The sequence below is a fragment of the Pleurodeles waltl genome, chromosome 10 (genome assembly GCF_031143425.1).
Source record: "Pleurodeles waltl isolate 20211129_DDA chromosome 10, aPleWal1.hap1.20221129, whole genome shotgun sequence".
NCBI lineage: Eukaryota > Metazoa > Chordata > Amphibia > Caudata > Salamandridae > Pleurodeles > Pleurodeles waltl.
In genome coordinates, this window is record NC_090449.1 from 1070653886 (window position 1) to 1070669369 (window position 15484).

Below are 15484 nucleotides of genomic sequence, written 5' to 3' on the forward strand. Positions count from 1 at the left end.
CAAGAAGTGTTTGAGTGGGAAGGGTCAGTGACCCAGTTTATATACCCAAAAGTGCCTTTTTAAGTGGGGGAGACTTCAAAGAGTGGTTTTGAAGTGCACAAGGCCCCCTTTCAGTACAACTCTGTCTGCCAGGGTCCCAGTAGGGGGTTTGTCAGTCCATTGGGTGAGGGCAGGCCACTAGCCTTTGAAATGTAAGTGTCAGGCCCTCCACCCTTTTAACCCAGGAAGACCCATTCAGTATGCAGATGTGTGCAGGTGTGACTGAGCCTTCTGTGTTTGTGGTTGTCTGGGTGAAATGCACAAGGGAGCTGTCGCCCAGCCCAGCCATTGATTGGAGACATGCTGCAAGGCACAGATGGTTTTTAAGTGTGGAGAAATGCTCACTTTCTAAAAGTGAGTATTTCTAAAATAGTAATATAGATCCAACATCACCAATAAGCATGATTTTCTATTACCATTCTGTCCATACTAAATATGACCTGGTTACCCCTTTCAGATCAGAATCTACCACTCACAAAGTAGATGAAGGCAGACCTAATGCTAGACTGTTAAAGGAGCAGGCCTCACTAGGACATATAAAACACACATGTACATGTCCTGCCTTTTACCTACCCTGCCCTATGGGTTACCTAGGGCCCACCTTAGGGTTGACTTATATGTAGAAAACGTGGAGTTTAAGGCTTGGCAAGTACTCTTAAATGCCAAGTCGAAGTGGCAGTGAAACAGCACGCACAGGCCTTGCAGTGGCAGGACTGAGACATGGTTAAGGGGCTACTAGGGTGGGTGGCACAATCAGTGTTGCAGGCCCACTAGTAGTAAATGCAAATTTTTGGTCAAGAAGGGGGAAGTATATACCTAGGCTCCCACGGTAAACAGTGATTCTGTTCACAGTCGTGTTTTTAAGTTGCTGTGCATTTTATTTCTTTGCAACAACATTGAGTATGACCTTTTTTTGTAAATACGCTTAAAATGAATTCTCAATCATTAATTTCTAGGTGCTCTTAAAATAACAACACAGTGAAAGTGAATATTGTGATACATAAAGTGCCAGTGTTATGTGCAATGTATACAATAATGTGGTTAAAAACAACAAACAGTGAACTTCCATAAGATTCCTGCAATCCAGGAGCCTTATATTCACTACATTATTTCTACAGTAATCCACATTGATCATTTTTGTTGGCGTTTGGACCCTTATTAAGACATAAATCAGAAATGGGTCATGATCAGGACTGGGGATTTCTCTGAATTAGTAGCACCCATTTCACCCAAGGTCATCTAATGTAATACTCCCAGTATATTTCTTATTGGAGGTTATCAGCAGTATTTTTCCTTTTCATAGATCCAAGATTTGAAAAATGATCTTCTTAAGGATGCCAATGTCTCAACCCTGAAAGTGCGGGGGATGCTTTAGTAGCATCAATCTATTTGTCTTAGATTTTGCTGTTGTGGACAAAGTTTGACCCTGAGACTAACTGACTAATGGGAATTTGGGAAATAGTTTTAGTAGTTTTGATTTAACAACACTGCACTGGGAGAAGAAAGTTTCATTGCCCATTTTCTTGCTGGCCGAAAGGTCAATATTTCTTGTGCGTCTTGATAAGAGACATGCCTAACTTTAATGCTTAAAGACTGCGTTTTCTCAGCTTTGATGCTGAATCCTGATGTCTTGCTGATCGACGGATGTCCTGAGGACGAAGACTGACTCTGCTTGCTGATCCACATTGAGGATAGGTATTATGAATTAGACCGTTGAGTATTATGCATATTTGCTTTTCCTTTCTAGGTACCAACTGCACTGTTTTGATAGAGCCATAGTTAGATGTATTTCCAGATTTGTGTTACTAAATTATTTTGCATGAAGCCCAACATGCTGATGCTAATCTGAGGTTAGTTAAGGACCCTCACTAATTAAATTGTGCTAAGAGGGAATAATGCTTGATAAATTTCTCTGCTGAATGCTAATGTACGTAATTACTTTGATGCAGTTGACTTTGATATTAATTTGCAATGTAACCTTGGAATGTGTTGTAGCTCAAGCTTTGATTAGATTAAGTTTCTTCTGCCGCTTTGGACAGCCAGTATTGTTTCTGTATGTGTTTCATCTGATATTGAGATTAATCTACATGCCCTTAGCATTGTTAATATAGGGAAATAAATACTCTTAACTTCTACTAAATGGTGTGGTTATTCATGACTGAAAGGTCATGGTGTGTGACAGTTACTGACGCCATTGATTATTGATGTTATTGATTGTTGGTGATTATTGATATTGTGTATTGGTTATTAATTATGTACTGGAGCTATGGTAAGAACATCTTAATTGCGAGTCAAAAGGTTAATCGACCTATTCGTGTCCCCTTGTAAGTTTACTTTTTAAGGTCAGACGCACAACACACACAAACACATTTCCTGACTATACTAACCTTAAGACATCAGTGCACACATAAGCCAAACACACACAAACTTTCAAATTAAGGCTTTTGTCCAAAGTTGACTGTGATTCCAGAGATCTTGGTGGGATCTGCATTCTCAGTCTTACTACCTTCTTTCCACTAAGAGTATGAATGTTCTATATCCAAAAAATAAGTCCCCTGTAACTGGTCCTTGAGTTCTACCTTTGTCTTAGTGCCTTCCTGTTAAGCATCCTTCACAGGAAATGCTGAAGATCCCAGAAGATGAGTGGAGTGCTTGATGGGCACTCCATGTGCTTTATAACCTATGTGCTCAGAATGTTTTCATTGAAGCTGGGTGGCTGGGAGGTCACTTCCTCTTTGGTTGTCAGAGTCAACGATCAGAGTGGAGTTCCCATTTCCAGAGTCTGGGTAATGATTTGTTTAACATATTGGTCTTTATTGGCTACAGAGATGTTAAGCATTAATGGGATGATAAGGCGTGTACAAATAAATCTGATGCCACTGATGGATATTCCTGCCTGATACCTCAAGCTGTGCCATGAAAACGTTTGCTTTGTAATGCCAGTTTTCCTGTGGTCTTCACTAAAGAAATCTTCTGTTCTGAGACTTTAATTGCAGTGGGGAGGAGGATGGAATGTGCTTGCTGGGAACTGTCCGTGGATGACCACATCTTAAATCTTAGCTGTTGAGTATCTGAGTTTGTGCCACAAGCCCTTCAGTCTTCACTGCTGGTGAAACCTTCGTTGGAGTACTCAACTAGCAGGTTGCTGGGGAATGTTCGGCATGTGGCAGAGCTGGAATGTTGCTGGCAAACTCTCTGTCCAGTAAGATCCCTTGTAGAAGTGGTTGTCACTGAGAAGGTCGTCTTCCTTCTCTGTATCTCCCCTAATACTTGCTGCACCTGCCCATGAAATGAGAAATAAAACAAGGCTGATGGTCATTACTTAAAGATGGAAACCATGTCAAAGGTCCAGCAGGTCATGGCAAGAGAGATAAAGGCAAGAGAGAAAAAGGTAACAGAGCTACCCAAGTCCACATAGGAAGTCAGGAGATGATAGGGATCCATGGAAAAGCTATAGAGAAGGTAGCAAAGAAAGACGAAGCATTTAGGAACAGAAACTCAAGAAACTTCAGCATTGCTGAAGAATGTTCAGGAACATTTCTATACTTCTCTAATATTTGTGGCACAACAACTTTAGTCTGTTTTGTTGCTCCCCACGTCTGCGAATTCCTTTTAAATCTTCAAACATTGTTCAAGAAGAGACATAGGCACTCATTTTGTCATTGGCGGTAAAAGCCACCTACCGCCACGGTGACGGCCACCAAAATACCGATACCACCGCTACCATCCGTCCAACATATTATGATCACTTCTGGACTTCCGGCACAAGAAGGGCGGAAATCTGGCAGAGATCATACTGGCGGACGGTGGTAAGCTGGCGCTGCTACCACCAGCTCCGCCACGCCAGTTGAACGCTGCCAGCCGTATCATGACCTGTGGTATGGCCTGGTGTTCTGCTGGCGGGCGCTGCTGGCGGTAGCAGCGCCCCTTCCCGTTCCCTGCCGGAAGACTGCCTAGAACAAGGTAAGCCGGGCTTCTGACAGGGGAGGGGGGTGTTGCGTGTGTGTCTGGTTGTGTGTATGAATGTGTGAATGTGTGTGTGAATGCGTCTGTGTGTGTTGTGAGTGTATGTGTGAGAGTGAATGTGTGTAACAATGGTGAATTGAGTGTGTGTCTGCTTGTCAGTGTGATTGTGTTTAAGAATGTGTACGAGCATGTCTGGAAGTATGCATGTATGAATGCATGTTTGCCAGTGTGAGTGAATGGGTGTATGCATGGTGCATGTCTGCGGGTGTGTCTGTATTGGAGTTGGGGGGCGTTGAGAGGATCGGAAGGGGTTGGGGGGAATTTGGATGGTGGGAGGGGCAGAGGTGTCAGGGGGGTTGGGTGGGGAGCCGCCTACCAGTGACAAGTAAGAAATTCCTTGTCAACGGTAGGGTCTACCTCCATGGTTTTCGTGGCATTGCTAACGCCACGAAAACCATGGTGGTGGATAGGCTCAAAGTGGCGCCGGTGGTACTATGCTGGCTGCCGGGCTGGGGTTTGACATCTCCGGCCCGGCGGCTGATACTGCCATGGCGGTATGAGTGGAGAAGTGGCAGGTTGGCTATATATATATATATATATATATTTATATATATATATATATACGCACACACCTTTCCACCCAAAAACCCTACCTACCCTAAAAATGACCTTACCACCCCAAAACCCATACCCAACCTAAACACCCCTTACCACCCCAAAACACATGCTCACCCTGAAACCTAAAAATGCCCTTACCACCCCAAATCCCATACCACGTGGGCCAAAGGTTGGCCATGCTCTTGACAGCCTCCCTGTAGTCGTCTCTTCCAAGCTGTCTTGCCATATGAACTATAAAGGTCATTAGAATTATCTGTTTTAGCTTGAGGAATCTGGGCAATGAGAACGGGGGTAATGATGGCTGAGGTAGTGTCTTAGCCCGGGGTTGCAGCGTTCACCCCATAAACTGCTAAACTCTCGTCTACTGCATCCCAACGATCTTAAAGCAGTTGAAGATTTGCATTCATGATCTGACCTTGTCACACACTAAATTGGACAACGAATAAACGGGCTCGGGAGCAGTCTGATGATTTGGATATAGTTCCCTTCCACTGGAGGCTTCATCTTAAGTAGCTACCTTCGGCACTTTGCAGCTGGGCCCAGGTCTGGTGTTGAGGTATTAAAGGGCAGTGAACGAGAATGCCAGACAGGAACTTGGCTATCCCAGGGTAAAGGGTCAGAAACGGGTCAGGGGTCAGAGACAATGGAGCAAGTGTTAGGCTATACTAAACAGGGTGGCCCTATATAAAGTATATTAGGTGGAGAGGAAAGGCACAGCTCATCCAGTTCAATTTCCTTTGTAATGACCCCCGCAATCCTTTGAAGGAAGCCATCAATGCATTGGCACATTCTTTATTGAATTAGTCTCCACTGACTGTAGAGCCCCTTCTTGCACTGCCCCATAATTTGTATGAAATACACTACTAACTCCTCTGGCAATATAAAGGCGCTAGCAAATTAAGCTGTTCGATCACATTTTATTTAAGCAACTCCAAAAGAAGTAACAAATGTCTTCTACACATAAAGTACTGTACCTGCGTGAAGATGGGACCAAAGGAGTGGGCCCAGCCTGGCTTCATCTGGCGGATGACAGGCAAAAACAGGCCTGCCCTTGATCCGGGCTTTGCTCAGGCACTTCCCACACAGCAGGATCTCAAAGTGCACTTAATAACGCTGGTGAAGTCTCTCCACCCCTCCTGCCAAGATTCTGGGACCTATAGCCACCAAGTCAACAAGGCACAGCAGGTTTCTCCAGGTGTTGGTCTCCCCCAATTAATAAATACACAATAACAGCCCACAAAACATTTGGCAGGTTGAGGGGACAAATGACTACATTACATCCTTGACCCTCATGTGATGCAGAAGGTGAACCTTTAGCAGATTCAGTCCGGACATTTACATTGCAAATCAGACAGATTCTTATGAATGGTAGGCAGTCTAAATTACTCTTACGCCTTCATTGTTTTCAAACTGTGGATGGCAGTATATTAGTAGATCGTGAGAGCCTTCCACTTCATCTCCTTATGTATTATTAGTATATATTTCATTACAATTTCACTCTAAACTGTATAATAAAACCCTTAAACCTAAAAATGACCTTACCACCCAAAACCCATATCCACCCTAAAATCTAAAAAGATCCTTACCACCCAAAAACCCATACCTACCCTAAAACCTTAAAATGCCCTTAGCACCCCAAGACTGATACCTGCCCTAAAATCTAAAAAGGTCCTTACCACCCCAAAACCCATACCCACCCTAAAACCTAAAAATGCCCTTACCACCCCAAAACCCATACCCACCATAAAACCTAAAAATGCCCTTACCACCCAAAAACCCCATACCCATCCTAATACCTAAAAATGCCATACCACCCAAAACCCATACCCCCCTAAATCTAAAAATGCCCTTACTGCCCCAAACCCACACCGACCCTAAAAAGGCCCTTACCACCCCAAAACCCATACCCACCCTAAATCCTAAAATACCGTTACCACCCCAAACCCCATACCCACCATAAAACCTAAAAATGCCTTTTCCACCAATAACCATTACCCACCCTAAACACCATATATATATATATATATATATATATATATAGGTTGATATACATCACACAGCCCACTTAATACTTACCTTTAACACCTTTACCACGCATACACCTTTACTGTTCATGCCTTTACAATAAAATTAATTGTAAAGGCATGCGTGGCAAAGGTATATTCTTTGTAAAGGCATGCATGGTAAATGCATATGCGTGCTAAACGCATATGCATGGTAAAGGCATGCATGGTAAATGGTCCCTAAGGGCTGCAGCACAAATTGTGCCATCCTAAAGTACCCCTCACCAAGCACATGCCAGGCTGCGTGTCTTGGTGCAGACAAAAGTGAAAACACGACATGTCACATATCCCTGTGTGACGTCCCCTACCACTGCATGTAATATTTATAAGACACCCCTAGAGCAGGCCTGACGGCCCTAAGGCAGGTGCTTAATATTACACGTGAGACCATGCCTGCATGAGCAGATATGCCCCTGTGCGGGTCGGTTCCATTACTGCCAGTGCAAGTGAGCAGAGAAGTCATTTTAAATCATGTACTGGACACCTGTGAAAACAAGTTCCCGAGCTCCATGATGGCTTCACTGAAAACAGGGATGTTTGGTATCAAACATCTCGTATTGATAAACTCACACTGATTCCAGTGATGGATTTATCAATACATGCACCCAGACGGCACCTTAGGGTGTCCCCTGAAAACCTACTGGCCTCTAGCGTGCTTGCTGACTGGTTTCTGGCAGCCTTCCATCCGAGATACTGTCCTGACTCCTAGGGTGAGAGCCTTCTGCCCTGTGGAGGCCCAGAACAAAAGCCTGTCCAGGAAGAGGGTGTAGCAGCCCCTCCCACAGGATGGCCTGCTGATCAGCCTTCCCAAGGCAGCAAGTCTCAAAGGGCTGCCACCTTTGAAATGTGAATCTGTTCTTCCTCCCATAGGATAACATTGCAGAACTCATAAATTGCACTAAGTGCCTGCTTATTAAAGTGAAAAGAATTCCTATTTAAAAACAAATTTACCTGAATAATTTTTCTCTGATGCCTAAACATATTTAAAGATACTTGTTATTTCTAAAAATTGGTGTGGATCTCCTTCTTGAGTCGTGCATCTCATTTATTGACTATTGTGTGTATTTGTAGATGTCTTGCGCTCCTCTGTGTTAAGCCTGAGGTTGCTCAATCAGGCTACCTCCTAATAGAGCACGTTGGGATTGCATAGAAAGCCCCTGTCCACTCGTGAGGGATCCCCTGGACTCTTTACACAGTATTCCTAGTTACTGGCATATCACATAAAGAGCCAGTTTCCTACAGCCTTGCAGTGTCTAGCGATCACAATGATCTCATTATTTCACTAGCTAGGCCCTTAGTATGGCACAGTGCATCAGTGGTGTATATATGAAGGCTAATCTGGAGGCACGCGTACATAGGAAGTATACTTTGCCAGTTAGTTACAGGCCATTTGGAGCTGTTGAATGGTTGTCTCTTCAATGATTCTTGTCCTTTCACAACTGCAGAGTGCCTTGTCTTCCTGAGTGGCAAGTGGAAGGCTCTCACAATATACTAACCTCCCCCCTCCCCCAAGGCTGTTAACTAAGTTTTGTAAAATGAAAATATAAGCAATATTCATACTACTGCTTCTACCAATAAAGGTCCCCACATTGTTAGAAGACCCCCAACAAGTGCTCCAGTACATTACACAGCCTGTGAGCCAAAAGATGCATAAATAAACTAGTGCCCCTTCGGTCTCTGTGCTGGCCCAGCATCTTGCCCCTAATGTACCTTAAAGTGATTACATTCCTTAAAGACATAAGTATTTCCTAATTTTGTGCTAAAGTTAGCAGCTATCCACCGTTTTGCTTCTGCTGCCCTCTTTACATACATTTTATTGGTCTCGTCAAAAATTTCAAAAAAATTAGAATAGTTCAAATTATCCTTAACACTAATAGCATCATGATAAAAATTAATTAAAACCCTTCTAAAATTATGAGGCCAAACAAGACGAAAGGCCTGAAAGCACCCCATGTCAACCTGTAATGGTTCAATAAGATAATTTAAAGTGATCTTAAACCAGGCCTTTAACCTTGCCCACCTGACAAACATGTCACGGGAAAAGAATGACAGAAAGCCATTGCAAAAAACATCATTAGTTACCCAAGTTTCATGGAGAAACACAATGTCATAGAGTCCAATGTTGTTCACCCAGTTCTCCAGCTTCAGTTTAGGTGTGACACCTGCTATGTTTCAACTAATTAGTTTAATATCTTGGATCAAGACAGAACAAGCTGAGGTTACAGGAGTCCTCACATGGCCGGAAAGCTCTGGGATGGGATCAGGAGGGTGAGAATCTCACAGTAGGGAAAGCATGAGGGCAGCACGATTATCACCATTCACCAGTTCAGATGGCGTAGGGTGGCTTCAACGCGGGTAGACCACTGCCCATCAAGTCAGTCAGTAGGATCAAGATCCTATAGATCAGAAAAGTGACTGGAAATCATTAGGTTAAAGAAGTCCGGCAAAGTAGGGGAACCTGAGGTGTTTTGGACAAAAGTACAGAGGGCTATTGCTAAATGCAGATAGAAATAACTCTGAGTAAAAAGTATCACCTGCCCAAGACGAGCCAGACCATTCTGTGCAAACCGCAAAAGACTCAGTGCAATCAAAGTGTATCTGAAATTAACAATGATACAATCGCCCTGGACATTTTTGGGCTGCGAGACTGTCCAGCCTACTTGACCCTCAAGTAGAATGCCATCAAAATGATGACTTTCACTATATACATACTCATAAATCCAGTGAATAACTTTTTTCAGTTGCTCCATGGTCTCAGAAACCCACGGACCTAGGTGGGAGGAACTTAATCTACCAACAGGAGCCACCCCATATGATGTTGTGTTGCCTAAGTACAAAAGAGTGACCGCTCTGGTGCATACAGCTGTTATGCTTCAAGATGACTGGCACTTGGGCTGTAGGTTGGCCATGCTCTTGACAGCACCCCTCTAGCAATCTCTTCCATACTGTCTTGCCATATGAACTACACAGGTCCTTGTATTTATTTGGCCCCACTTGAGGAATCTGGGAAATGAGAAAGGGGGTAACGATGGTTGAGGTAGTGTCCTCATGAGGGGTTGCAGCGTCTGCCCCATAAACTGCGAAACCCTTGTCTTTGGTGTCCAAACGATCAAAGTGGTTGAAGGTTTGCATTCACAAGCTGACAGAACTTGTCACAAACTAAATTGGACCGATATGGTCCAAATTCATCCGAATAAACGGACTCGGGAGCAGTCTTCCAATTTGGATATAGTCCCTTTCAGTGGAGGCCTCAACTTAAGTAGCCACCTACGGCACTTTACAGCTGGGCCCAGGTCTGGTGACGAGGGATTAGAGGGCAATGAACATAAATTCAAGACAGGAACTTGGCTATCCCGGGGTAATAGATCATAAACAGGCCCGTGGTCAGAGACCATGGAGTAAGTGTTAGGCTGTACTAAACAGGGTGGTGCTATGTCAAGTATGTTGAGTGGAGAGGATAGGCACAGCTCAGCCAGTTCAATTTCCTTCTTGATGACCCCCATAGCCCTCTGAAAGCAGTCACCAATGGGTTGACACATTTTACATAGGTTTAGTCTCCACTGACTGTAGGGCCCCTTCTTGCACTGCCCCATAATTTGTATGAGATACACTACTAACTCCTCTGGCAATATAACGGATTCGCAAATTAAACAGTTAGATCACATTTTATTAAAGAAACTCCAAGAGAAATAGCAAATGTCTTCTACACATGAAGTACTGTACCTGCGGGAAGATGAGACCAAAGGAGTGGGCCCAGCCTTGCTTCACCTGGCCGATGACAGGCAAAGACAGGCCTGCCCTTGACCCGGGCTTTCCCCAGGTGCTTCCCGCACAGCGGGATCTCAAAGTGCACTTAACACTGGTGAACACAGCAACACCCATTGCACACCCCCTCCACGCAAAGGGCTGCGTGTGAAGGGGCCGTATTTACAAGGTGGCGTTAAGCTTAACGCCACCTTGTAAATACGGTGCAGTGCATAGCGCCACCGGAGCGTCACGTAAAGTGCTGCTCCAGTGGCGCTAGGGGCTCTTCGATATGCCCCTAAGTATGCCGCCAAATTTATAGCCATGGCTTACGCTTTGGTTAAGCGGAGGGTTGCCATGGCCTGGAAGTCACCCACCAGGATCCCCACGGTGGCAAAGGTGGCTCAACGATCTCCTTATGCGGGGGACGGCGGAGACGGATGTGTGGGATAAATTACACGCGCCAGGTCTTAGAGGCCCTTCCCCAGACACATGGGGGGATTACCCGACAGCACTGACATCTAAAAGAGATTATACACCACCCTAAATGAAAAGCAGACAACAACCAGAATTTTCATAAAAGGTTGGTTAAAAAGGCATGACCTGGGGCTCACCACTACCAGCCTACGTTGAGCATCAGCAGACATTGGCACGAAGGATACCCTATGGATAGTGCGCACTGAAGAGATAACACATACAACAGGCACCCATATTATGAGAGCTTGGTACCCTGCACGGTGGGATCTGGCGGGCGACAGCATCCGGAATCGCGAGGAAAGGATGATCTTCCAGTAGGCAGCAGTGACTCAAAAGCGGCTTTATAATTTAGTTTCCTGGTTGAGGGAGAGTAGTAATGGTTCTCTGTTCTCGTTCTGTTTTTTTATATGGGCCTCGGCCATTCTGTGTCCCCCAACTGCAAATGATCACATGAACGTAACCTTATGTCTACATGTTTATTCTTGAGGATGGGGGGGTCACATACCTCAATCATTGCCAACATGAGAGGGAAGTTTGTAATCTGCTGTGTATATACCTGAACTGTCAGTTGTTATGCCTGGATGCTGCTGCAAACTGTACACGATTGCTTTGACCGTATTGAAACTTAATAAAGAGATACTGAAACATTTTTTATGTAGCTCTTGCTACAGAAAAGGTTGGAGACCCTGCTTTAGTTACATTAAAAAATTGCCTGCCTCATGTCCTCTGAAGAGTGGGTCGCCAATGTTTGTTCTAAAAAGTGGGTTGTGGTTCTAAAAAGTTTGGGAAGCACTGATCTAGGAAGATTTGTGTCTTTTTTTTTATCTAAGAGACACATCTAAATAGACCTATGATTGGGGATGAAATCCTAGAATGCCAACCAGTTTGTTACATTTCAAATGCTTAGCATCATCCTGGAACTAGTACTCTAGTACTCAGCTCTTTGGCATCAGGCAGAATGAGGGTGCCTCGGGCCGCAGTAAGGTCTGCCAGGCTCCGCCTAGGCTGTGCAGGTGTCAGGCATGGGAAAGGGACTGAATATAGCAGCATGAACGGAATGCCTTGAATGAGTGTTGACACTACTATGGTTTTGAGAAGATTCTCTCTACCTGTTTCCGCCTGCCCCGGTCTCACTTTCCTTTGCAGAGAATGGTATGTGGAGATGGTTACCTGAGATGACTGAACTGTCCCTCTCTCAGAGATCCAAATGTTCCCGGTCTGGATCTCAGTGTAGTCCACGATGGTAGCAGAGACGCCGTCCAGGGAAGGTCCATCACACAGAATGGCATCTGCCTAAAAAAATAGTGACAGAGGGTGTAATTAACTGAAAGCCAACAGGGCACATTCAGTGAACTGGATGGAGTGAGTGTTGATCTAGTCTGTGTCCAGCACCGCAGAGGCGCATAACTACCAGATACCAGTGAGAGACAAGGGAGGGAAAGGCATTTAAGGAAGAACACTAGAAATGTATGTAACAGAAAGTGCCCAGGGAGATGGGGTTGCGATACAGTGGAGATTAAATGTCCTTTTAGCAAATACAGAATAGAAAGTTGGCTGTGGGGAGATAAGTGCCAGCAGGTGGAATGTTGCATATTTTGGATGCATTTTGTAAAAGTCTGGATTAATTGTAAACGAGTGGAAGTATGTTGGGATAGAGATATCTCCTGGTGTAGGCATATGTGCCCCTGCCCTAAATGCCTGATAGAGTTTGTATCTGGTATCATGACCTTTATTTTTGCCATTGATATGCTAATCTAGCATGTGCGTAGAGGCCTTGCTCAATCCCCGACAATGTGATGTCCAGGACCTCTATCGTGACCTGAACAGGTGGACCAGCCATTCCCGTATAGTGGACAGAGGACTACTGCCACTGTCCTGGGTTTAGCACATAAGGCGCGTTGCCACCATACCATGTTTTGTGAACAGAGTTAAACACAAGACTTTTTTTTAACTGTAAGTGAGAGTTGGCCCTTCTCATGTAAAGTTCCACTGTTATTTCAAGGCCAAAACCTTGTACTGACATTGTGTGGGTATATTGAGTGGGTGGGCTTCTTTACTATGTGTGGAACATATGTGTAGAATTAGTACTCCTATGTATGAGACTGAGAATTTAAAGAAGTGTGATCCACTTTGGATGCACCTGGTTTAACATGACAAAAGATGGAGGATGATGACCGCTCCCCACACAATGGAAGTGTATTGCCTGCATCCCTGTAGCTGGAGGGTGGAGCTCTCGATACTGAAGTCACAAGACTGGAGACAGGGATACCTTTAGAAATTCCATGAATACTTTGTTAGCAAGGGACCGCTGATTAGTTCTTCTTGAGACTGCCATTTGGTACATGTTTGAGTGAGGATTGGGACTGCAGTTCCTGTTGTTCAAGGTGAGGAAGTTTCTAGGTCAGGTCTGCCCTTTTGTTTATCCCCGATATCCTTCAGAGAGGTTGATGATAGGCAGGTGAAAAAACCTCACACTTCACTGTGCTCATGTTCTGTGTGTCCCAGTGTGGAGACAACACTAGCGCTGCCTGCTGTGGCAAGCACCACCTTACAATCCTGTCCCTCTTGATTGGAAAATATGTCAAAGGCCGAGGGGCGTCACTACAAATACCCTTCATGGACCCCTCCTGTGCTTTTGACTTGGTGAACAGGGAGAAGCCATGGAATATTATGAGTAAAATGGGCATCAACGACTCCCTGTTGGATTTTATCAAAGTCTGCAGTGGGGGATGATCGTGAAGGTCGGCTATGGGCAGGACGGGGAATGTATTTCTCAAATCAGATCAATTTGAGGTCTTAGGCAAGGATGTATTTTAACCCATTTGTTATTCCTATTTTATATAAATGGTTTGGACAATGAATTAATACAAAGGTTGAAAGATATGCCCAAGATAGGGATTCACCCTGCACATGTTCTTTTATATGTGGATGATGCTGCTCTTATTGCATGCCTGGCAAGGGACCTTCAAATTGTATTGAGTTTTTGTTCTAACTTTATGAATAATAATGTGCTAGATGGGTCATCTTTCATCAAAGTTAATCATTTTAATTACTTAAGCATTTTATTTTATTCCACTCTAAAAAAGGGGGATCTTGTAAATCACAGAGCACAAAAATTTTCAGGGGCACTTGAAGCCATTTTTACATTTACGGAAAATTTAGGTCTTAAGCATATAAAGGAAATGATTGAACTCTATAAAAGTAAATGTCTTTCATTCGCCTCCTATGGGGTGGGAGTATAGGGCTATATAAATTCCAGGAAAATACACATTCTGATGGATACAAATACCTGTGGATCCTCACCTTATGAATTCTCCCAATGCGCCAGCATTCAACGGAAACTTTCTTCCCAGCTCTTCACGTCGACGAGGACGTCACAATTGCACGGCTCCGCACGCGACTCCGTCTGACGCCACCGTGGCAATAAGAAGTCCTCACCGGCGTGCTGACTTCAGTTCCCTTTTTTCCGTACCTTTGACACTAACAGTTTTATCCTAGCGCTCGAGAAGCTACTGTTTCAAAGGTGTCTTATTGTACCTGTTACAATATCTCCTAAAAAGTCAGGGTTTAAACCTTGTTGTGAGTGCGGGGGTCGTATGTCTGTCACGGACTCTCATGATGACTGTTTATGGTGTCTCAGTGCGTGTCCTGCCAAAGGATGAATCCAAAGGCGCTGAAAGAAAGAGAAGCTAAGCTCTTTTTAGCTAAAGCGAAGAAAGGACACAGAATTCACCGAAGGTCCAAGACAAGGGACTCGTCATCCCCTAGTTTATTGAGGTCACACAAAAAGCAGCACCAGCACGACTCTCAACGTCGTTCTTCTAGAGATCGGTCTCGATCTCAGTCTCCATCTACTGCGTCGTACAGCGTGGGAAGTTAGTCATACTGTAACTCCCCGGCCTCAAAGTCCTCAGGCTTCTCCGGTGCCATCACTCATCAAGGTGGTCGAGTCCCCGGCGAGTCCTCCAGCTCACTTTTCGCCTGGGGTTCAGGAGTCAGTGGCACAGGTTCCAGATCCGACCCAAGCGCCGCATGAAGAACAAAGGTTTCCTGCCTTCTGGTCCCACGGATCCTTTAGCGTTCTCCTTGGGCTCTCCAGCTCCATACAAGTCGGCTCCGTTTGTGCCTTTCTATCAGGCTGAGGGTGCCGATCGGCGCCGATGACATCGCCTCATATAACGACGGCGCCACTGGCGTCACCTCATATGCCAATGGCGCCGATGGAGTCAACTCCGGCACCCGATGGGTCCCAGTCAGGATGGAATGCATCTCCTTCTTCTCCCTTACCGTGCTCATCTGTTTTGAAGACGGCGTCGTTGACGTCCGCTAACTCTCTGGCGACGCCAAGGTTGGAGGCCAGGTTGAGGTCAAGGAGGAGAGCGTTGAGGCTCTTGGAAGAGCAAGAGTACCAGAGACAACTATTGGAGGAAGGAGAGACTGCTGAGCCCTTGGGTGAGTTTCAGGGCCTGGACTCAGCAAGTTGGCTGCACACCTCCCGAGTGGGAACTTTCATCCCCGAGGGGAATTTACAGAAGAGGCGGCTTCCTATCATTCTGTCATTAAGAAGGGTGCAGACT

The 15484-nt window shown here is 44.9% G+C and overlaps 1 protein-coding gene across 1 annotated transcript in view; it reads right to left on the reverse strand.

The window, feature by feature from the left end:
• Positions 1 to 2367: 2367 nt before the first annotated feature.
• The window catches only part of LOC138260857 (uncharacterized), a 31950-nt gene continuing 18833 nt past the window's right edge, over positions 2368 to 15484 (reverse strand). The window contains exons 6-7 of the mRNA XM_069209278.1: positions 12078 to 12200; positions 2368 to 3318 (exon numbers count right to left, since the gene is read on the reverse strand). Of these exons, the coding sequence (XP_069065379.1) occupies positions 3133 to 3318; positions 12078 to 12200 (309 nt within the window). The 3' untranslated portion in view covers positions 2368 to 3132. The remainder of the gene's footprint in view (positions 3319 to 12077; positions 12201 to 15484) is intronic.